The sequence below is a fragment of the Dendrobates tinctorius genome, unplaced genomic scaffold (genome assembly GCF_039654945.1).
Source record: "Dendrobates tinctorius isolate UK_male_01 unplaced genomic scaffold, ASM3965494v1 ptg000128l, whole genome shotgun sequence".
NCBI classification, from domain to species: domain Eukaryota; kingdom Metazoa; phylum Chordata; class Amphibia; order Anura; family Dendrobatidae; genus Dendrobates; species Dendrobates tinctorius.
The window spans coordinates 6,560,559-6,585,266 of record NW_027361796.1 but is presented as its reverse complement, the minus strand read 5'-3'; the positions used below and the strand labels follow the sequence as shown (position 1 = coordinate 6,585,266).

At 41.2% G+C, this 24,708-nt stretch overlaps 1 protein-coding gene across 3 annotated transcripts in view; it reads right to left on the bottom strand.

Moving 5' to 3' along the window:
• The window catches only part of RIC1 (RIC1 homolog, RAB6A GEF complex partner 1), a 169,581-nt gene that overhangs the window by 11,315 nt on the left and 133,558 nt on the right, over positions 1 to 24,708 (bottom strand). For all 3 annotated transcript variants that reach the window (XM_073542645.1, XM_073542647.1, XM_073542646.1), the window contains exons 13-22: positions 21,928 to 21,966; positions 18,813 to 18,923; positions 15,819 to 15,908; positions 15,153 to 15,313; positions 14,625 to 14,763; positions 14,398 to 14,514; positions 12,965 to 13,693; positions 12,556 to 12,714; positions 10,508 to 10,644; positions 2,372 to 2,658 (exon numbers count right to left, since the gene is read on the bottom strand). In XM_073542645.1, coding sequence (XP_073398746.1) covers positions 2,372 to 2,658; positions 10,508 to 10,644; positions 12,556 to 12,714; positions 12,965 to 13,693; positions 14,398 to 14,514; positions 14,625 to 14,763; positions 15,153 to 15,313; positions 15,819 to 15,908; positions 18,813 to 18,923; positions 21,928 to 21,966 — 1,969 coding nt within the window. The remainder of the gene's footprint in view (positions 1 to 2,371; positions 2,659 to 10,507; positions 10,645 to 12,555; positions 12,715 to 12,964; positions 13,694 to 14,397; positions 14,515 to 14,624; positions 14,764 to 15,152; positions 15,314 to 15,818; positions 15,909 to 18,812; positions 18,924 to 21,927; positions 21,967 to 24,708) is intronic.

The window sequence follows — 24,708 nt, the reverse complement described above, 5'->3', positions numbered from 1 at the left end:
GAAGCTGTAATACTTCGAAACACGTCGAGATTAAACCGCACAGTCAATATGGTCGCTTGATTCCAACCATCGCTTGACCATCAGCAGTGCAGAACACCTGCGATATCCTTTCTTACATTTCTACATTGGATTTACCAACCAGAGGGGCTGCGGCAGGTGAGCCTTAATACCTTATCAGAGTTGTCTGATACAGCCATATTAGGTGAGTGGAACTGACATTCGATTACCAAGTTATATTGCATAGTACCCTACTGCACTCTTCTTGTTTCCTAGATATTTACCTATATGCACACAAAACGATGTGCTACATGCGCACATATAAACACATGCAAAAATGTGCTACATGAACTTATAGACACAAATGGCTCGGCTACATGCAGATCTGGAAGGATGTCTGCGTTCTCCTCCACAGGAAGCGGTCTCTAAATGCTTCAGCAAGAGTTTTTTTTGTTAAAGAAAAAGGTATTCTAGTTTGAAAGAAATGGTACACACACATATTATATAATAAACACACAAACGCAACATATCCTGCAACACAGCCCAGAGAATATAACACATGTATAGCACCATGTATATACAGTGGGTATGGAAAGTATTCAGACCCCTTCAAATTTTTCACTTGTTATTTCATTGCATCCATTTGGTAAAGTCCAAAAAGTTCATTTTTTCTCATTAATGTACACTCTGCACCCCATCTTGACTGAAAAAAACAGAAATGTAGAAATTTTTGCAAATTTATTAAAAAAGAAAAACTGAAATATCACATGGTCATAAGTATTCAGACCCTTTGCTCAGACACTCATATTTAAGTCACATGCTGTCCATTTCCTTGTGATCCTCCTTGTGATGGTTCTGCTCCTTCATTGGAGTCCAGCTGTGTTTAATTAAACTGATATGACTTGATTTTTAAAGGCACACACCTGTCTATATAAGACCTCACAGCTCACAGGGCAGACCAAATGAGAATCATGAGGTCAAAGGAATTGGCCAAAGAGCTCAGAGACAGAATTGTGGCAAGGCACAGATCTGGCCAAGGTAACAAAAGAATTTCTGCAGTACTCAAGATTCCTAAGAGCACAGTGGCCTCCATAATCCTTAAATGGAAGAAGTTTGGGACCACCAGAAGTTTTCTGAGACCTGGATGTCCAACCAAACTGAGCAATCATGGGAGAAGAGCCTTGGTGAAACAGGTAAAGAACAACCCCAATATCCCTGTGGCTGAGCTCCACAGATGCAGCAGGAAGATGGGTGAAAGTTCCACAAAGTCAACTATCAATGCAGCCCTTCACCAGCCGGGCCTTTATGGCAGTGGCCCAACGGAAGCCTCTCCTCAGTGCAAGACATATGAAAGCCCACATAGAGTTTGCTAAAAAAAACACATGAAGGACTCCCAGACTAAGAAATAAGATTCTCTGGTCTGATGAGAAAAAGATAGAACTTTTTGTTGATAATTCTAAGCGGTATGTGTGGAGCAAACCAGGCACTGCTCATCACCTGCTCAATGCAATCCCAACAGTGAAACATGGTGGTGGCAGCATCATGCTATGGGGGTGTTTTTCAGCTGCAGGGACAGGACAATTGATTGCAATTGAAGGAAACATGAAGGCGGCCAAGTATAGAGATATCCTGAATGAAAACCTCTTCCAGAGTGCTCTGGACTTCAGACTTGGCTGAAGGTTCACCTTCCAACAAGACAATGACCCTAAGCACACAGCTAAAATAACAAAAGAGTGGCTTCAGAACAACTCTGTGACCATTCTTGACTGGCCAAGCCAGAGCCGTGACCTAAACCCAATTGAGCATCTCTCTGGAGAGACCTGAAAATGGCTGTCCACCAACAGTCACCATCCAACCTGTCGGAACTGCAGAGGATCTACAAGGAAGAATGGCAGTGGATCTCCAATTCCAGGTGTGAAAAACTTGCTGCATCATTCCCAAGAAGACTCATGGCTGTACTAGCTCAAAACGGTGCTTCTACTCAATACTGGGCAACGGGTCTGAATACTTATGACCATGTGATATTTCAGTTTTTCTTTTAATAAATTTGCAAACATTTCTACATTTGTTTTTTTTTTCAATCAAGATGGGGTGCAGAGTGTACATTAATGAGAAAAAAAATGAACTTTTTTGAATTTACCAAATGGCTGCAATGAAACAAAGAGTGAAAAATTTAAAGGGGTCTGAATACTTTCCGTACTCACTGTAAAAACACCACACAAACAGCACTAATATCTTTTTTGGCAGTAAATCACTACCGCCATCTGAAGATTACAATTATAAGCAGAAGCCCCTTGAATAACCAATTAACCATTAAAACAGCAAACAACTATATAAAAAAACAGAGGAATAAAATGGTATACTGTTAACAAACCTGTCCGAAATTTGCCATTCTTAAATGGAGAGCTGATGGAGGAGACAGGTATAACTGGAAACGGCCAAAGGAAATCTTTATGAAGCTTCTTCAAGGCAGTAACAAAATCTTCCACCCGTGCAGCCCGTGTGCGCTCTTTGCATAGCCAGCCTATCAGCTCAAATCCCAGCTGTGCAGAGAAGCAGCCAAGGTCTTTTAGTCTGATTTCTTCCAGCAGTCTGCGAGCATGCCTCCACAACATCATGTCTATGTACATGTTCTCCGCGCAGTCACTGTCTTTACTCCACCTAAACACGGTACAGAAGATACTCTCACCATATGATCCACCATCAAATTCCTGGCGCAATAACACTGGTATACAGTGGGGAAAAAAAGTATTTAGTCAGTCAGCAATAGTGCAAGTTCCACCACTTAAAAAGATGAGAGGCGTCTGTAATTTACATCATAGGTAGACCTCAACTATCTGAGACAAACTGAGAAAAAAAAATCCAGAAAATCACATTGTCTGTTTTTTTTTCATTTTATTTGCATATTATGGTGGAAAATAAGTATTTGGTCAGAAACAAAATTTCATCTCAATACTTTGTGATATATCCTTTGTTGGCAATGACAGAGGTCAAACGTTTTCTGTAAGTCTTCACAAGGTTGCCACACACTGTTGTTGGTATGTTGGCCCATTCCTCCATGCAGATCTCCTCTAGAGCAGTGATGTTTTTGGCTTTTCGCTTGGCAACACGGACTTTCAACTCCCTCCAAAGGTTTTCTATAGGGTTGAGATCTGGAGACTGGCTAGGCCACTCCAGGACCTTGAAATGCTTCTTACGAAGCCACTCCTTCGTTGCCCTGGCGGTGTGCTTTGGATCATTGTCATGTTGAAAGACCCAGCCACGTTTCATCTTCAATGCCCTTGCTGATGGAAGGAGGTTTGCACTCAAAATCTCACGATACATGGCCCCATTCATTCTTTCATGTACCTGGATCAGTCGTCCTGGCCCCTTTGCAGAGAAACAGCCCCAAAGCATGATGTTTCCACCACCATGCTTTACAGTAGGTATGGTGTTTGATGGATGCAACTCAGTATTCTTTTTCCTCCAAACACGACAAGTTGTGTTTCTACCAAACAGTTCCAGTTTGGTTTCATCAGACCATAGGACATTCTCCCAAAACTCCTCTGGATCATCCAAATGCTCTCTAGCAAACTTCAGACGGGCCCGGACATGTACAGGCTTAAGCAGTGGGACACGTCTGGCACTGCAGGATCTGAGTCCATGGTGGCGTAGTGTGTTACTTATGGTAGGCCTTGTTACATTGGTCCCAGCTCTCTGCAGTTCATTCACTAGGTCCCCCCGCGTGGTTCTGGGATTTTTGCTCACCGTTCTTGTGATCATTCTGACCCCACGGGGTGGGATTTTGCGTGGAGCACCAGATCGAGGGAGATTATCAGTGGTCTTGTATGTCTTCCATTTTCTAATTATTGCTCCCACAGTTGATTTCTTCACTCCAAGCTGGTTGCCTATTGCAGATTCAGTCTTCCCAGCCTGGTGCAGGGCTACAATTTTGTTTCTGGTGTCCTTTGACAGCTCTTTGGTCTTCACCATAGTGGAGTTTGGAGTCAGACTGTTTGAGGGTGTGCACAGGTGTCTTTTTATACTGATAACAAGTTTAAACAGGTGCCATTACTACAGGTAATGAGTGGAGGAAAGAGGAGACTCTTAAAGAAGAAGTTACAGGTCTGTGAGAGCCAGAAATCTTGATTTCTTGTTTCTGACCAAATACTTATTTTCCACCATAATATGCAAATAAAATGAAAAAAAAAACAGACAATGTGATTTTCTGGATTTTTTTTTCTCAGTTTGTCTCCCATAGTTGAGGTCTACCTATGATGTAAATTACAGACGCCTCTCATCTTTTTAAGTGGTGGAACTTGCACTATTGCTGACTGACTAAATACTTTTTTTCCCCACTGTTTATGGCATCGGTATGAAGCCGGGCTAAGGCAAGCGCTTGGAAAATTGTCTGATATAAATACACAGTTTCCTATGTTAATAATTGCCATGTATTTCTAATAATTAGATGCTATATGGATGATCCGCGTGGGGTTAGATTTTTTGGCATACCCAGACACTCGACTAGGAGAGCCTCATCTGACCTACTGAAGAGAATAGTACATGCTGCGTTTTTTTTTTTGGTTTTTTTTTTTTAACACTGATGCTCGGTGTGTAAAAAAACCCCTGATTTAAACATCTGAAAACGTGTATAATGCGCTCATCTGAACAAAGATATAGATATACATACTGTGGTACAGTGACCACTATGTACGCTAGGGGCCGCTGTGTGGGTGTCCCAGGACAGGCCTACAGTCATATCCATTGTGGTAATGGGTATAGGAGGCTGAAGGATCGTTATGTATCTCAAAGTGGGTGGCTTTGAGGTGGAGACTTATGTGTTGATCAGCAGTGATACTGCTGAGGTGCTGTTTTAATGTGACAGGGAGAAGTCTCCAGGTAACTAGGGAGATGGGTGGGCCAGTTACCTACAAACCCACCCAGGGGGGTGTTTAAGAGTGTCATAATAAAGTATATGTGTGGCTGTGTGTAATAGGACCTTTAGTGAGGTCATAGCCATGTGATCACCTGTGGGTGTGGTTATGGACCATATAAGGTACCTGAGGTCTGGTCACATGAGAGAGAGTGCATGGATCTGATTGAGCCATGTGGAAGGTCCCGGCAGGCCTAGGTGGAAGAAGGTGTGCTACCTTCCTGAAGACCACGTGCTGAGGCTGCTGACCCGGGGAGGCCTATGTATATTGGCTGTATGTGAGGAGGGATAAGCCTCCTGTGATTTGCTGAGGCTCCAGGACTGAGCCTGAAATAATGGACACTTATGCTTGCTTTTGCCTGAGCTAAAGGCTATTCCTTATGTTATGTGCTGGTTTATGGGTTATGGAGCAATAAACCCTATGAACTTTTAAAGGAACGTACCTTCTGGTTGTCTCCCGTCACACCTAAGCGAGTTGAATCCCTACAATACACATACAGTACATACATACATACATACATACATACAGTGGGGAAAAAAAGTATTTAGTCAGTCAGCAATAGTGCAAGTTCCACCACTTAAAAAGATGAGAAGCGTCTGTAATTTACATCATAGGTAGACCTCAACTATGGGAGACAAACTGAGAAAAAAAAATCCAGAAAATCACATTGTCTGTTTTTTTTTCATTTTATTTGCATATTATGGTGGAAAATAAGTATTTGGTCAGAAACAAGCAATCAAGATTTCTGGCTCTCACAGACCTGTAACTTCTTCTTTAAGAGTCTCCTCTTTCCTCCACTCATTACCTGTAGTAATGGCACCTGTTTAAACTTGTTATCAGTATAAAAAGACACCTGTGCACACCCTCAAACAGTCTGACTCCAAACTCCACTATGGTGAAGACCAAAGAGCTGTCAAAGGACACCAGAAACAAAATTGTAGCCCTGCACCAGGCTGGGAAGACTGAATCTGCAATAGCCAACCAGCTTGGAGTGAAGAAATCAACTGTGGGAGCAATAATTAGAAAATGGAAGACATACAAGACCACTGATAATCTCCCTCGATCTGGTGCTCCACGCAAAATCCCACCCCGTGGGGTCAGAATGATCACAAGAACGGTGAGCAAAAATCCCAGAACCACACGGGGGGACCTAGTGAATGAACTGCAGAGAGCTGGGACCAATGTAACAAGGCCTACCATAAGTAACACACTACGCCACCATGGACTCAGATCCTGCAGTGCCAGACGTGTCCCACTGCTTAAGCCTGTACATGTCCGGGCCCATCTGAAGTTTGCTAGAGAGCATTTGGATGATCCAGAGGAGTTTTGGGAGAATGTCCTATGGTCTGATGAAACCAAACTGGAACTGTTTGGTAGAAACACAACTTGTCGTGTTTGGAGGAAAAAGAATACTGAGTTGCATCCATCAAACACCATACCTACTGTAAAGCATGGTGGTGGAAACATCATGCTTTGGGGCTGTTTCTCTCAAAGGGGCCAGGACGACTGATCCGGGTACATGAAAGAATGAATGGGGCCATGTATCGTGAGATTTTGAGTGCAAACCTCCTTCCATCAGCAAGGGCATTGAAGATGAAACGTGGCTGGGTCTTTCAACATGACAATGATCCAAAGCACACCGCCAGGGCAACGAAGGAGTGGCTTCGTAAGAAGCATTTCAAGGTCCTGGAGTGGCCTAGCCAGTCTCCAGATCTCAACCCTATAGAAAACCTTTGGAGGGAGTTGAAAGTCCGTGTTGCCAAGCGAAAAGCCAAAAACATCACTGCTCTAGAGGAGATCTGCATGGAGGAATGGGCCAACATACCAACAACAGTGTGTGGCAACCTTGTGAAGACTTACAGAAAACGTTTGACCTCTGTCATTGCCAACAAAGGATATATCACAAAGTATTGAGATGAAATTTTGTTTCTGACCAAATACTTATTTTCCACCATAATATGCAAATCAAATGAAAAAAAAACAGACAATGTGATTTTCTGGATTTTTTTTTCTCAGTTTGTCTCCCATAGTTGAGGTCTACCTATGATGTAAATTACAGACGCCTCTCATCTTTTTAAGTGGTGGAACTTGCACTATTGCTGACTGACTAAATACTTTTTTTCCCCACTGTACATACAGGGTGGACCATTTATTTGGATACACCTAAATAAAACGGGAATGGTTGGTGATATCAACTTGCTGTTTGTGGCACATTAGTATATGGGAGGGGAGAAACTTTTCAAGATGTGTGGTGACCATGGCGGCCATTTTGAAGTTGGCCATTATGGATCAAACGTTATTTTTTCCAATGGGAAGAGGGTCATGTGACACATCAAACTTACAGAGAAGTTTTCCCCCTCCCATATACTAATGTGCCACAAACAGGAAGTTGATACCACTTGTTATGGGGGACTTTAAATACCTGGATATTAAATGGGAAACAGACCTGCAAAATCCATAAAGGCAACAGGTTTCTGCTAATAACCAAGAAAAATTATCTTTCACAATTGGTGCAGCATCCAACCAGAGAAGCAGCACTTTTAGACCTAAAACTATCTAATAGACCTGACAGAATAACAAATCTGCAAGTCGTCGGGCATCTAGGAAATAGCGACCACAATAGTGTACAGTTTCACTTGTATTTCGAAAGGGGGACTTGTCAGGGAGTCAGAAAAACACTGAACTTTAGGCAGGCAAAGTTTGACCAGCTAAGAGATGCCCTTAATCTGGTTGACTGGGACAATGTCCTCAGAAATAAGAATACAGATAATACATGGGAAATGTTTTAGAACATCCTAAATAGGCACTGTAAACGGTTTATACCTTGTGGGAATAAAAAGAAATAGAAAAAACCCAATGTGGCTAAACAAAGTAGTAAGAGGGGCAATTAACAGTAAAAAGAAAGCATTTAGGTTATGTGCCCACGTTGCAGAAATGCTGTGGAATGGTCTGCCACATTTCCGCAACTACCTGCCATGGGTAAAATGCATGTGGTCCTCATCGGAGCTGCTGGCAAGTTCCGTTCCAAGGCGTGCTTTGCAAGAATGACCTGTGTGACGTCGCAAAGGTCATTTTCGCGCAAAGCATGCCTGGGAAGCTCCACTGAGGGCCGGGAGGACTCCGGGGGTCGACAGAGGGTAAGTATATCCATATTTTTTATTTTAATTCTATTTTTTACAGGAATATGGTACCCAGGGCATGGAGGAGAGTCTCCTCTCCTCCAGATCCTGGGTACCATCCACACATGAAACGCTCACTTTACGCATGGTGGGCATAGCCACATGCGTAAAGTGAGCGTTTCAATGCAATCCTATGGCGGCAGAATCGCCGTGATTCCGCAAAATGAATGGACGTGCTGCAGATGTTTCCGCTATGCGATTCCGCAGCAGAAAAATCGGCAGCATTAGCACAACTGCGGAATGCCATAGGATTGCATGGGGATGTTTTATTAGCGTTTTTTAAGCGTTTCCGCAGCGACAAAAACGCAACGGAAACGCTTAAAAAACGCAACATGGGCACACAGCCTTAAACTACTAAAGCAAGATGGCACCGTTGAAGCTCTAGAAAACTATAGGGAGAAATATACTTTATCTAAAAAACTAATTAAAGCTACCAAAAAGGAAACAGAGAAGCACATTGCTAAGGAGAGTAAAACTAATCCCAAACTGTTCTTCAACTATATCAACATTAAAAGAATCATAAGTGTAGGCCCCTTAAAAAATTGTGAGGAAAGTAAGGTTGTAGATGATGAGAAAAAAGCTAATATATTAAACACCTTCTTCTCCACGGTATTCATGGTGGAAAATGAAAGGTGAAATGCCTAGAGACAAAGAAAACCCTATATTAAGGGTCACCAATCTAACCCAAGAAGAGGTGCAAAACCGGCTAAGTAAGATTAAAATAGATAAATCTCCGGATCCGGATGGCATACACCCACGAGTACTAAGAGAACCAAGTAATGTAATAGACAAGCCATTACTTCTTATATTTAGGGACTCTATAGCGACGGGGTCTGTTCCACAGGACTGGCGCATAGCAAATGTGGTACCAATATTCAAAAAGGGCTCTAAAAGTGAACCTGGAAATTATAGGCCAGTAAGTCTAACCTCTATTGTTGGTAAAATATTTGAAGGGTTTCTGAGGGATGTTATTCTGGATTATCTCAATGAGAATAACTGTTTAATGCCATATCAGCATGGGTTTATGAGGAATCGCTCCTGTCAAACCAATCTACTGCAATCAGTTTTTATGAAGAGGTAAGCTATAGACTGGACTAAGATGAGTTATTGAACGTGGTATATCTTGATTTTTCCAAGGCATTTGATAGGTTGGTACATAAAATGAGAATGCTGGGTCTAGGGGAAAATGTGTGTAAATAGGTAAGTAACTGGCTCAGTGACAGAAAGCAGAGGGTGGTTATAAATGGTCTATGCTCTAACTGGGTTGCTGTGAAATCTGGTGGAGGATCGGTGATGATCTGGGGATGCTTCAGCAAGGCTGGAATTGGGCAGGTTAATCTTTGCGAAGGACGTATGAATCAAGCCGCATACAAGGTTACCCTGGAAAAACAGTTGATTCCTTCTGCTCAGGCAATGTTCCCCAACTCTGAGGACTGTTTATTCCAGCAGGACAATGCCCCATGCCACACAGTTAGGTCAATCACTGTGTGGATGAAGGACCACCACATCAAATCCCTGTCATGGCCAGCCCAATCTCCAGACCTGAACCCCATTGAAAACCTCTGGAATGTAATCAAGAGAAAGATTGATAGTCACAAGCCATCAAACAAAGAAGAACTGCTTACATTTTTGTACCAGGAGTGGCATAAGGTCACCCAAAAACTGTGTGAAAGACTGGTGGAAAGCATGCCAAGATGCATGAAAGCTGTGAATAAAAATCATGGTTATTCCACAAAATATTGATTTCTGAACTCTTCCTGAGTTAAAACATTAGTATTGTTGTTTCTAAATGATTATGTACTTGTTTTCTTAGCATTATTTGAGGTCTGAAAGCACTGCATTTTTTTTGTTATTTTGACAATGTCTCATTTTCTGAAAATAAATACAAAATTTAGTGCTTGGAAATTCGGAGACATGTTGTCAGTAGTTTATAGAATAAAAGAGCAATTTACATTTTACTCAAAAATATACCTATAAAGAGAAAAATCAGACAAACTGAAAATTTGCAGTGGTCCCTTAATTTTTGCCAGAGCTGTATATTATAAGCAAAGCTTATTCATAATGTTTTAAGAAAGCATGAAAATGATAAAGGGAGACTTCAGATTAATTGCCTAGCCTATTATGAAAAGACATTTGCAATATTCTGCATTTCAAGTCTCAGTAGCTTCCCATGGCACCAGGCTGCCAGTGTCATTTGCTAAGAGTCTAAGAAGTCTGTACAATGCACAGATGAGTGGCATTACTGGAAGAAATGCAGCTAAGCAAGCGTACATAAAAAGCAAGTGATATTTTATGAATATTGTCCACAACAGTCAAAAACAATGTAGAAAATACGACATTTACAATATACTGTAACTGTATCATGAAAGTCGCATTATGGATCCGCAGTGATGTCGAGAATTCACCGGTTATTCTCACCGTTTGCCAGCAGGACCAGAAGGCATGCTCAGAGTTTTCTGAAGGTTAAACTTTCCAACAGGAAGATTCTCGGCACATTGGGACAAACTTATGCTACGGTTTCTAAAGAATTCAAAACCACCGGCAGAGCTGGGCTCCTGTACAAGAACACAAACATGACTTCATTAAAAATGGTCCTTCTATCACTTCTCAGGGGAACTTGCATTTTGGAAAAACTCAAAAGTTTTTAATTTCTTAAGTATAAATCAACTGAAACGTGCTCCACATCTTAGAAGCGGACAGTCTGTTGAAATGATCTTAGCGATATTGGCAATCCATTCAACGTCATAAATACAAGGTAAAAATAACAGTATTCTAGGCAACTGAAATGGCACATCTGTATAGAAGCTAGCTCGCTTTTGTACTCCATTTATATAGCGATTGCTTACATTCCTCTCTGAGCACTTTGTTAGCTTCATTTGTACGATTATACAAGGCCTGAAAAATGTTGTAATGACAAACATTGCGAGCCATCAATTTTCTATGACTATTTCTGATGGTCACAAGTGTAGCTTGGTTTAATGATGACAGAAGTCACGTAGAAGTGCTTTTCTAGGACTTCACGATATTAGGATTGCAATTATGGAATTCTATCCCCAAGAAGTTGAGACATAGGACATATTTTTTGCTGTATTTTTTTGCTGAGAATAAAGGCATGGTGACGGGAACACGGGAGAAATTGTTTTTGGTCAGCTTAAAAAAAATGGAATTTAGACATTTTTTTTTAGCACATGCAATGGTAATTCACAAGTATTAATCTAGATGTGTAATTTGTTTCATTCCACCTTAGTTGCATCCATCTATTTTGCTATCCTTCTATTAGGGGAATTTGTGTAGTGACCTCCAGCATGATTACCGGACCAATACATACTCTCTTTTGTAGACAGGTCAATCTCTGTCATTGTGTGAAGTAAAGGATGACATCACCTATCAAATCCCACTTTAGAGCTCTCAGACGCATCCCCTTCTCACTAAGCCCTGCTCTAATTGTTGCTCTGTATGTCCTCCCATGTAGCTGAAATGATCTTTAATGACACTTATAAGAGTGCAATAATATAGGCAAGCCCATCAACTTACTAGTTGCAGAGGTAGAGACCTCTCAACTCTCACTAACTGTCCATGTTATCTGTAAGTGCTAAGTGTATTATCTTCTCCATATTCCTATGCAACTTTAGCTCATCTTCACTGCCTCCTGCTTGTATGAGCTGTCAGGGAGAAACCCGTCACAAACATACACCGAGTTTCTGCAGTGTGAAAGGGCACACAAGTTTAATGTCATTGATCCATCCACTTCTGTCATTAGAAAAGCAATAACAATGCTGAGCAGGTGTGATATGATGGGAGGTCACCCATACAAACAGTGAATTTTCCTGTCATTAAGGGAACTATATAAAAGGGACAGATAGACGGAATCATGATACAGTCACTATTCCAAACATACTAAATGGAATGGCAGCAGTTCTGATGTGAATAGTTCCTTGGTGTCTATAAAGCTGCACAATTGCAATTGACAGTGCTGAGCCACAAAAGGCAGATGAGTGGAAGTGGTGATAACTGAAAACTACATGAGCAGCACCTTCCAATATGGAGGTACCAGGATGCTTGTACTTTTTAGTAAATCAGGAAAATATGTGAAACTCCTTAAATTGGAGCAGGGGATTCAAAATTTAAGGTTATTTTTTCTTGATTTTTTTTGTAACTATTAATATGGATTACAAATACCACTCACTTCCTGATTTAACACATTTGCAGAATGAATCAATACTTTGAAATGATAAAGGAAAGATATATATCTTTGTACCCTGTTAGCCAGTAGATAGAAAAATAGTCAGATTTGAGAGTCCTCAGTGGTTGATACCTTTTAATGGCTAACTGAAAAGATGGTAACACATTGCAAACTTTCAATGTGCTACCATCTTTTCAGTTAGCCATTAAAAGGTATCAACCACTGAGGACTCTCAAATCTGACTATTTTTCTACTTTGAAATGGTATTCCCATTAATACAAACCTGTGAAGTGGGAGTAGCTGGAGGAGTCTCACATTCACCAGATCCGATAGCCTTCAGAAACCTTATCATGTGCCTGCAAAGATCCCACTTTCCCTGCTCTAGGGCAGTGTTAAATAGGAGAGTTGCATGTTGCCTGCTTACCGCTGCTGCCTCCATGTTCTGTAACAAGAGATATAGTTTCATTTCCACTTTTAATCAGAAATGAATATATACACATATTATATATATATATATATATATATATATATATATATATATATATATATATATATATATATACATACACACACATACACAATGTCAGAGAAGTTGATGATGTATGACCGTAATTGTAATTACAATTTTAGCGTTTAGGAAACAGTATAATTTAATAGCTAACAAGTGAGGTGTGCGGTACATATATTACTACCTGGAGAATGATGAGATAAGAGGCAGCAGTGTCAAGGTCCTGGGCCATTAGGCACTCCTCAAACAAGTCCTTAGGGTTGCCAACAGCAGCAAATAGGTAATTCCAAAGAGCATATTCTGTCTTCCGAGCACAATGCACCACTGTCTGCAGAAAAAGGGGGAACTCCGTGATGAATTTAGCCACAGTGGGGAGCAGTGGGTCGGGAATGGGTTCCCGTGAGGTAGCTTCTTCTTCCAATACTTCATGTAGCATGAGTTCTAGCACATGTGGGAAATAGGGTAAAGAGGCACACGAGTGGGCTAAGAGCAAAGCTTGCTCTCCTAAATTCCTGACTAATAGCTGTCTTAGGATGTGGTGGAGGTAGATCTGAGAGGTCCTCTCTACAATACAGTAAGGGAACTGAACCTCCAAATGTTCCGCTGGAGAGCCACGGTTGTTCAAACAGTCATAAGCCACAGTTTCATTTATTGCTCCAAGAACCAGGGCATCTTCAAACAGGACTGCAAGTGGGTAAATGTTGATGTGAAAAGGCAGCATTATCCGTCTGGAAAGAAAGGAATGTGGTTTGCGATGATCTCTGGGGAACAAAGGAAGCCAAACTTTCATGCCTGCTCCACCGCAGCTAAGCCACAATGCCTCCAACAAATGGCGTTTTTGCTTGTTGGCCCGACAGGTGCTCCAGACATTTTCCACAGACTGTGCTAGGACCACCGGAGCACAAAACGGCAGCTTAAATAAAGCAGAGTGACAGTAAGCATGGGTAAATCTGCATATTAGGACTAGATTGATAATATTTCTGGAAACTCCAGAATTTTAGTTCTATAACAGAACACTTTATTTTGCACAAGTGAAGTAAACAGATACATATCCATTCAAATGACAAGAAAGCAAGCGCTATTAGGTTTCTTCCCCAAAATTTTTGATCTGATTTTCACATCAGAATTGATACCATTTCAGGGAGTTAAATCATCTCATAGATTGTGAGAGGGACCTCACTCCTCTTGGTAGGTGTTGGACGATATGTTACTCTGTAATGTCTTTACTGTCTGTAAAAGTCCCCTCTAAATTATAAAGTGCTCTGGAATATATTGGTACTGCAGAAAGAAAAAGGATTATTTTCTTGCAAAGCTAGCTGAACGCCGGATCAGGAAAACAATAAGGAGGACTTGAACTAAACTTCAAAGGAAAAATTCAAGTGACTAAGTTTATAAAATGAAGTTGCTGTAACTCGTTAAGGCTGTAGAGGGCGCCAATTGCTTGTTCATAAAATGGAAGTGTTGCTTTCCTGCCTTTTATGTGAACTACAAGGCTGTGCGGAGCAATGAACACAGCTGGTTCTACCTTGCTACGTGGACACTTGTTGACAAAGTTTTGACCCTTTTAGTGAGGGCTATTAGCTAGAAAAGTGCTTAAAGCTAGAATTGCTTACTTACAAGTTTCCGCTGCTGTGAATTGGCTTCTTTTTCACGGATCTGGGGACCTGAGCGATCCCGTTGTAGCATTATTAGCTGGCCTGCTAGATTCAACATAATGCTTTCTGCATCACATGCCTACAAAAGGCATAAAACGATCACTATTAACCTTGGGATTATTTCATGAAATGGTAGCACACATCAACAGTGCCAGGTTTATGGACAGTAGTAAAGCATAGGTACTGCACCTGTTGGGGCATTTTTAGGGAGATGCCAGTCTCTGTCCTCACAGATGTTAGGGTTATGGATACCACGAGGGACGGATGGGGAATGTACCGAGACATGGACACTTCCTGAAGGACTTGTAAACAGACCAAAGGATGAGGACTGCAACAATGAAACCAAACCAGTAGAACGATCCGAAAAATGTAGTTTTTTATATATACACATACATATATACATGCGTCCAGCTTGTTATTGGCTGGACTGCACAGTACTAGGAATCATTCACTTTACAAGAGGTCTAGGTGATGGCTATGCTAGACCACTAGCACTGGGCACACTAGGTGGACGTTCCAAGAACAAATGACAACAGCAGCCTTGGAGCAAAATAACAAATACGAACAGGAATATCAAGAAACAAGAGAATTATTTACAAGATTGCCAAATGTAAAATTATTGTGCTAAACGTGAGCCAACAGAGAAACATTTTAACAATTCCACTGACATTCAGTACTAACATCTTGATGTGATAACAATGCCTTCAAATAACTCACCCTTCAGATTTTCTTTCAATACTATAAAGGCAGAAAGAACAGTCCGCTCGAAAAATAATCAACATATCTCTGAACACGCTGAGAAGCAATGTCTCCAACTGCACTTTGGTGACATAGGCAAAAGCATTGTCAAGATTGGATGTACGAAGATAGACCCGCAGCTGAGGAAAGAAAGCCGAGGTGAAATATGTGGAAGGGTAGACATTAAAAATAAAATAAAAACACTTTATATGACTCGAGATACTAATGCTGATGCCGAGGATTATTGGGATTGTAAAACAGTAAACTTAAAGGAGTGGATGGATTAAAAATTAATAAATGGAGACATGCTCCCCTTCCAGGTCCCGCGCGGAGCAAGGGAGGCCTGCAGCAGCTCAGTTGGCGGTATCTGATCTGTTCGCAGCATCAGAGAAACGTCTGAATACACGCTCTTCTAGTCACCTGACCGACGCAGCCAATTGCTGGCTCCAGCGGTGCTATGACTACCGAACTATGGAGACACCATTCCTGCAGACTTCCAGAGTGGGCTGCCATGGATTCACAGTTACGCTGGAAGGTGGGTATAGCATTGTTAAACATTTTTAATCAATCCAAGCCTTAAAAATAAATTGCTGTCAGACAACCCTTTTAATGGATTTATAGAAAAACCCAAAACAAAACATTTACCTCCTCATGACGATCATTTAAATTATAACATGCCAGAACAATGAAGTCATTCCACCAAGCCAGGCCTCCCTTCACCATCATGTTCTGTTCCTGAAAACATATGGTAGGAAGCGTTACGACATCGTTTTAAGTGCAAACATTTAGAGAAAAAGGAAAATCAAGCATGGGCAGATGGGAATAATACAGGCTCCACTAATGTCAGTCTGGAGAGCATTACACTGTCAGTTTCACACTGAACGCTTGACACTTTAATCCACGAATGAGGTAAGAGCTCCGGATTTTGTCAGGAACTACCAAATTCACATGCTCTGTAAGAGGTCTGTGTAAAATCCTTAGTATACTCCTTACTGCCCCAGTAGTGCCTTTGATTTACAATAGAACACTGGCTAGTAACAGAAGCAGATTGGCTTATGACATGGCCTAGCACATATTGTATTGTCATACATGGTCTGGTCAGCTGACTGCTAACAGGTCATCACCCCTCGAATACGTGCCTTACCAAACATTTTGCCAGACCTCACTAAGATGCCCAATCCATCTTCCAACAGGCATCTCGCATCAGGGAAGAGTGACAACCATACACTCTTGACCGGACACCCTGGTGTGTTTGACATGTACCCAATATATTGAAGCCCAGAATAATCACTTGACACCTAGAACAAAGCTCTAGATACAAGATCCAGGATGCAGAAATCACTCAAAGGCAGACACAAAACACGGAAGTGAAACTTTTCATTCTGCTCTCCACATAATGGAGAAGTGGGAAGGGGAAGCTACAAGTGACAACAGGAGAAAACATAGCCTGTTACTGACAACTCCCCACCTGTACTGCCTGCAGGGTCCCCCCATTACAAGGGGATTACAGGAACTCATCATGGCATCTTCTTTTGTACAGATCAGAAAGAAGTCAACATTGGGTTAATCCAACAAAGTACATTTTATTCACTAGATTTTAGAATAATAATTAGTTCCACAATTGGATGTGTTTATATAAAATGTTCCTGTGCTGAGGTATTCTTATAAATGTGCCCCTGCTGTGTCCTGTGTAATGGCTGTGTCTTACCGTACAGGAACATGGTCTGATCATATCACAGCTCCTGGGCAGGAGAGGAGAAAGAGAGTATAGAGACAGGACAGCATGGGATCACAAATTATTCTTTCTGGGAGGTAAAACATGTTTTAAACAAGCAGGGAAATGTTATATCTCACAGAAAGAATTAGCTGTGATCCCCTGCTGTCCTGTCTGTATACTCCATCTTACTTCCTCCCCTGCCCAGGAGCTGTGGTATGATCAGACCATGTTCCTGCACCGTCAGACACAGCCATTACACAGTACACAGCAGGGACATATTTATAAGATTACTAGCTGAAGAGCCCGGTGCTGCCCGGGCACAGTAACTAACTGTGGTTAGTTATAACAAATTATAATTATCCTATAGTCCCATGCCCATATACCCATCATACATATCCACGTTCCCATAGGCCCGTGCCATATACCCATCATACATATCCTCCATCCCATAGTCCCATGCCCATATACCCATCATACATATTCTCCATCCCATAGTCCCATGCCCATATACCCATCATACATATACTCCATCCCATAGTTGAGTGCCCATATACCCATCACACATCCTCCATCCCATAGTCCCATGCCCATATACCCATCATACATATCCTCCATCCCATAGTCCCGTGCCCATACACCCATCATACATATCCTCCATCCCATAGTCCCGTGCCCATATACCCGTCATACATATCCTCCATCCCATAGTCCCGTGCCCATATACACATCCTCCATCCCATAGTCCCGTGCCCATATACCCATCATACATATCCTCCATCCCATAGTCCAGTGCCCATATACCCATCACACATCCTCCATCTCATAGTCAACCATTATGACATCATAATGAGCGGCGGGGCTTGCAACCTATGATGACATCAGTGTCGCCATGGCAACCATTGTGACATCATAAGAGGGGCGGGGCTTGACACGCACACACTGTTCCCCATTATGTAGCTAGGGGCATTATGACATCATAATGAGGGGCGGGGCTTGACACGCACACACTTTTTCCCCAGTATGTAGATAGGGGCAAAACTGTTTGGTGAATTGGAATGCGCGGGGTTAAAATTTCACCTCACAACATAGCTTAGGACGCTCTCGGGGTCCAGACGTGTGACTGTGCCAAATTTTGTGGCTGTAGCTGCGACGGTGCGGATGCCTATCCCCAGACAGACATACATACACACACACATACATACACATATATACAGTACATACATACACAATTTGAGCTTTATATATTAGATCTCAGCACAGGAACATTGTATTTAAAAACATCCAATTGTGTAAATTACCATATTATTATTCTAAGATCTACTGCTTATGTACTTTGTTGGTGAAAAAATCCCCATAGGGTATGCGAACTGGCATTGTCACAGGCTTCTACTTAAAATTTCACAAATTTCACAAATCAACAGTACACATGAGAATAAGCAACTTTGTAAAATATCTTATCAGAAAACTTTGCTTCCGTCTCTGACACCATTGATCAGCACTTATCAAAAATCTCAATTCTAAGGTAAAATCTGTAGTCAGTGAAGACAGACTTTCCCATCACTGAGATAGCAGATGCCAGTTGCTACGATTCTATGTAGATGGGAGATGGAATCTTATCAGTAGCAGCTGTCCTCTCATTTTTCACAATTCACAAGTATTCCCGACACCAAGGATCATACACACTAGCAGATTAAGTCTCCATACAGAATCTGTAAATTTAACCCTGCCCTTATGGGATCAGGAAAAGCTTTCCAAAGTAAGGCCAGCCTATCCACACCAGAGGTAACCCCATCCGATCATGAGCACAAACTCTGTTGGAAGCTGAAAGTTCTCCATCACCGGCAGTATACTGCAATGTTTATTGCTTTTTTTCCTCCTTTCAGTGGATATTTCCTCTGGCACATTAGTTTCAGGTAACTTACTTGCGTGATATTCCCAAACAGCTTCCATTTTTTAGTTAGTAAAGAGTAGTGTGCAAATCCACATTTTCCAGAAACAGCAACATTTTGCCCGATCTTGTCTATAGCAGAATACTACAAAATGCAAAAAAAAAAAAATAGGTCCATAAGACTGAAATAAGTTTAGCTTACAGCACAAAGTAGAAAAATTAAAACATCACAAAAAAGTATTTAGGGCAGCGTGCCCTACAAAAGACCAATTGCTGTCTTATGTGCTGACCTTTCAGGGAATCTGTCACCGGGCTTTTGCTACCCCATCTGAGATCAGCATAATATAGTGGCAGAGACCCCGATTCCAGCAAGGTATCACTTACTAGGCTGCTTGCTGTAATTTTAATAAAATCACCATTTTGTCTGCTGCAGATCTCCCAGTTCTCGGAATGCGGAGCTCTGTATATCCCCACCCCCACACCACTGATTGGTGTACACTGTGCATAGGCAGAAAGCTTCCAACCAGTGTTGGTGGTGGGAATAGACAGAACTCAAATATGGAGGACTACATGGCAGCAGGTCTAGTGTTCCTCTAGTTACAATCGCCTGCCAATAAGTGATTTTATCAAAAGTATACCAAGAAACCCAGTAAGTGACATAAGTCTGGAATTGCTACATCATGCTTTAATGACTTTCATGGTAAATTAAGTGAACGATACATGAATACTAGCAGCTATATAGTTGGGGTTCAATCAAAGTCAACTTTAGTTTAGCTGAATCAAGATCTAACGCACGTACTAAGGAAAACTATGTTGCCATTGCCAAGCATAACTATTTCAAGAGACACTAAATCTAGAAATAAGAGGATTAAGTGGCGGTTGCTGGCTCAAAAAGTAGTATAGAATTTTGGCAGAGAAACTGAGCCTTTACTCAGTGACTTTCTCATTGTTTTGGCCACTTTAACCAGGATTACAGCATTTAAGGGGGGTCTCCAGACTATTTTGGCAGGTGATGTTTGGGGTAGTCAACATTTGGGCAGTTTGAATTCACTTGAGCCTTCTGCTCTCCTTGGAGATGAGAGGTTTGTTGCCAGAAGTACCTGATATTGGCTTTCTCAGCCTAAATGAGCATTCATGCATATGGGGGGATATTCTGTTGGTCAATTAAACATGTATGGTCACGTTTCATCTAGCATGGTGTGAACTGCAATCAGAGTCATAAGAGAAAGTTTCTGAGATCTCCCAATCAAAATAAATCTGATTAACCACATCTTCATTTACCAGAAGACATGGCAACATGGGACACTCATAAGACCCCCAAACACCGTAGATGGTCAGCACCTCTGCTAACATTAATGTGCACAGGCAGCTTCCTTGCCACTTTCCACAAACCTACTGTCCTGATATTTTAGGAAAGAATACTGAAAAACAGACAAGGATAATATAGGAGACTTGTTTTGTTTCTCACAATAAAGGAGAATAGTACACCGAGTACAGAATTATTAGGCAAGTTGTATTTGAGAGGATTCTTTTTATTATTGAATAACAACCATGTTCTCAATTAACCCAAAAGACTCATAAATATCAAAGCTTAATATTTTTGGAAGTTGGAGTGGTTTTTTTTTTTAGATTTGGCTATCTTAGGAGGATATCTGTTTGTGCAGGTAACTATTACTGTGCAGATTTATTAGGCAACTTAATAAAAACCAAATATATACCCATCTCACTAGTTTATTTTCACCAGGTAAACCAATATAACAGAAAATTGTAGAAATAACCATTTCTGACATTCAAAAACAAAACAAAAAAAAAAATCAGTGACCAATATAGCCACCTTTCTTTACGATGACATTCAAAAGCCTTCCATCCATAGATTCTGTCAGTTGCTTGATCTGTTTACGATCAACATTGCATGCCGCAGCCTCCCAGAAACTGTTCGGAGAGGTGTAATGTTTTGACTCCCTGTAGATCTCACATTTTATGAGGGACCACAGGTTCTCTATGGGGTCAGATCAGGCGAACAAGGGGGCCATGTCATTATTTTTTCTTCTTTTAGACCTTTACTGGCCAGCCACGCTGTGGAGTATTTGGATGCATGTGAAGGAGCATTGTCCTGCATGAAAATCATGCTTTTCTTGAACAATACCGACTTCTTCCTGTACCATTGCTTGAAGGTGTCTTCCAGAAACTGGCAGTAGGTCTGGGAGTTGAGCTTCACTCCATCCTCAACCCAAAAAGGTCCCACAAGTTCATCTTTGATGATACCAGCCCATACCAGTACCCCATCTCCACCTTGCTGGCGTCTGAGTTGGAGTGAAGCTCTCTGCCCTTTACTGATCCAGCCTTGGGCCCATCCATCTGGCAAATCAAGAGTCGCTCTCATTTCATCAGTCCATAAAATCTTAGAAAAATCAGTCTTAAGATTTTTCTTGGCCCAGTCTTGACGTTTTATCTTATGTTTCTTGTTGAAAGGTGGTCGTTTTTCAGCCTTCCTTACCTTGGCCATGTTCCTGAGTATGGCACACCTTGAGCTTTTTGATACTCCAGTAACGTTGCAGCTCTGAAATATGGCAAAATTGGTGTCAAATGGCATCTTGGCAGCTTCACGCTTGATTTTCCTCAATTCATGGGCAGTTATTTTGCACCTTTTTTTATCAACACGCTTCTTGCGACCCTGTTGGATATTTGCCATGAAACGCATGATTGTTCGGTGATCACGCTTCAAAAATTTGGCAATTTCAAGACTGCTGCATCCCTCTGCAAGACATCTCACAATTTTTGACTTTTCAGAGTCCATCAAATCTCTCTTCTGACAGATTTTGCCAAAGGAAAGGAAGTTGCCTAATAATTAAGCACACCTTATATAGGGTTTTGATGTCATTAGACCACACCCCTCCTCATTACAGAGATGCAAATCACCTGATTTACATAATTGGCAGTTGGCTTTCAAGCCTATACAGCTTGGAATAGGACAACATGTATAAAAAGGATGATGTGATCAAAATACTAATTTGCCTAATAATTCTGCACACAGTGTATTAGAAAAGAGGAAGATTTTATAGGAAATATTAAGAATTACATTTTTTATCTTGTGTACCAGACATTGGAAGAAAAAGAGCATCTATAGTTTTGGCTAACAAATAACTCACCCTAATAGGCCAATTGCTCTCAAGGTAGGTGCTGTGTATCTAAACAGAAAGAAAGCAAAAAAAAAAAAATCATAAATTAGATCATTAACTAAAAAATACAAAACTAATCTTTAGTACTTTACACATTGAAGCTATTGTTTTCAAGAGGATATATAGGATGGATAAAGAGGCAATCTTTTTTTACCGAAAGTACTTTCTAAATATACGTAAGAACCCATCGATACTTGATCAGTGCAACGCATGCTGCCTTATACCTTATACACTCACCATAGGTACCTTAAAAGCAACCTGTAAAATACACTGTTAACCTGCAGATACGGGCTTAATCTGCCGGTTAATAGCATTCTGAACCAACCCGGTGACTGCACTAGAGACCTGATGCCAGAAGGAGATTAACTTTATTCCTCCCAGCAGAATTCAGTCATGGGGATGGCGCCAGTATGGCTTCAGTCTCCGCTCTTTATATATAGAGCAGCAGCTATAACTATGCCCCCAGCACTGACTGACAGCAGGCTCTCATCATTAGGGCCAGCTGTCAGTCAGTGCCAGGAAGCGGTTGCAGCCATTGCTCTCTATACACAGAGCGGTGACTGAAACACTACCAGGGCCACCCCAATGACTGAACGCCAAACACTGCGCTAGTGCGGGCGTCGAGAAGGTTCAGAATGGTATTAACCTGCAGATTAACCCCATATCTGCAGGTTAATAGTTTTTCACTTTATTACTCCACAAAATCAAATAAATGTAGAAAAAGCAGCAACAGCATTCACGTTTCAACCAAGACAAACAGATAGGTCTTTTTTCAAGCAATAACTTAAAAAAACCTGTTTATCAGGTTCGAAATGTCGCTGTCTTTCTGTATTTTATGATGTATCAATAAAGAACAAGTTCCATTTTTCTATTTTGGATGCTACTGCCACTTTTTCAACATTTCTGTTTTTGACACTTTTTTATTTTTGTTTTAAACAGTGAAAACAAAATATAAAAGTAAAAATGTGTACCAGAAGACAGTGCACCTACGAGTTTCACAGCAACCTTATTGGATTATGTTCCCTCCAGGAAGAGATAGGTTTCTGTTCACTTATTTATAGTGGAAAGGTTTGTCTTCAGAAGAGTGATTAGAGAGGCCGAGACCATTTATAATTTATGGCACGCAGCAGTCATTTGAGAAGTGTGAAGGTGGGATCAGTGATGTGTCGAGCATTTTCAACAATCCCAGGCATGATATTACCAGGAGGAAACTCCTCTGGTCTTTTAATGAAAACAAATCACAAATAGAATCGCAAAAGTACAAATACAAGATGATTCTGCTGAGGCAGAAGAACTTACAATTCCCTACAGCTTCACTGATACCCATCAGAAAAGTACTGGCTGACTTGTGACAATCTGGTCGGCATCCCATAAACAGTCTATGAGCAGCCATTGAGGGCAGTCGGTGTAGAATTCTCAATGGCTGCCTGTCTCTTGACCCAATAACTGCCATCTACAGTGACGCTCTACGGTTAGAATTTATTTAGTATAATACAGAAATGTGTTATTTTGATTACTGGTACTATTTCATAGTACCCCGTATAAAGGCAAAGGGTACATAATAAGTCAAAAATAGAATCAATACCAAAAAGGCATTACAGTGCACCGCAGCGATACAGTTTTCGGTGGTCTTTGTTTAACCATAAATGGATTAGTGTGATTGACTACCCTGAGCTAAAGGAGTTTAAGAAAATAAGCAGAGAAGGAACTAAAGATGTACTAGAAAATAATGCCAAGTAAAATTCTCTAGGCAAAGAGAAAAGTTGCTTTCTACATTCAGGGGTCCCTGCAAAACCAAGGTACACTGAATGGTGACTATGTCCTAAAGTGCAGTATACAATCAAGAGAGCAAGTTTTCAAAGGCTCAGTTTTAGTGTGAATCCACATTAGTATGGGAAAATCGAGAGATCTGAGCCCCTTTGAATGCAGCATGGTCATCTGCGACAGACTAGTTGTATCCAGAAGGACACCAACTACCAACCTTGGGGTTTTTCTCATGCAAAGATGCTAAGAGAATAGTGAAAATGGTGTGACTGAGGAAAAACATTCAGAGAAGGGATGTATAAAAAAAAAAAAAAACTTGTCCATGAAGAGGGTCAAAAGATGAGGTCAAGAATAATTCTGAGCAACAGGTGGTGCAAAGTTAAGCAAACTTCAGCTGAAGATAGCAGTGGTGCACCAACTAACTTGTCAACTTTCTGTAACTTGGCATAGCTGAGATATAACAGCAGATGACCGGATTGATTGCCATGGCTGTCTAAACTAAGGTAACGAAAAGGCATGGCTCGATTGAGCAAAAGAGGGCAAACTGAGTCATGGAAAACTGGTCAAATGAATCCAAATTTCTCGTGCACCGTGCTGATGAGAAGGCTGGAATTTGGTGAAAGCAGCATGAATTGATGAACCCTTCCCTATCAAGTCAACACTTCACGCCAGTGGGGATCATTTTCTTGTTTTCCGTGAATGCCTCTATGGATAGTATGGCTTATCTAAGCATGGTGACTAATCAAGTTCATACCTTTATTACAACTTTTAGGCCAGTGGCAAAAGGACAATTTCGACAAAAACAATTCACCATGCCACGGGCATAGTATAGTCTTGTATTCTGATTCCAAGACTGCTATCGAGTTTTCCTAGCTTTTCTTGCAATCACAGTTCCCTCATCTTAATTCTATGGGGATTCTCTGAGATGAGGTAGAAAGGGCTGCTCACGGCATTTCAGTATGTCCATCTAATCTGTGGCAACTTCGA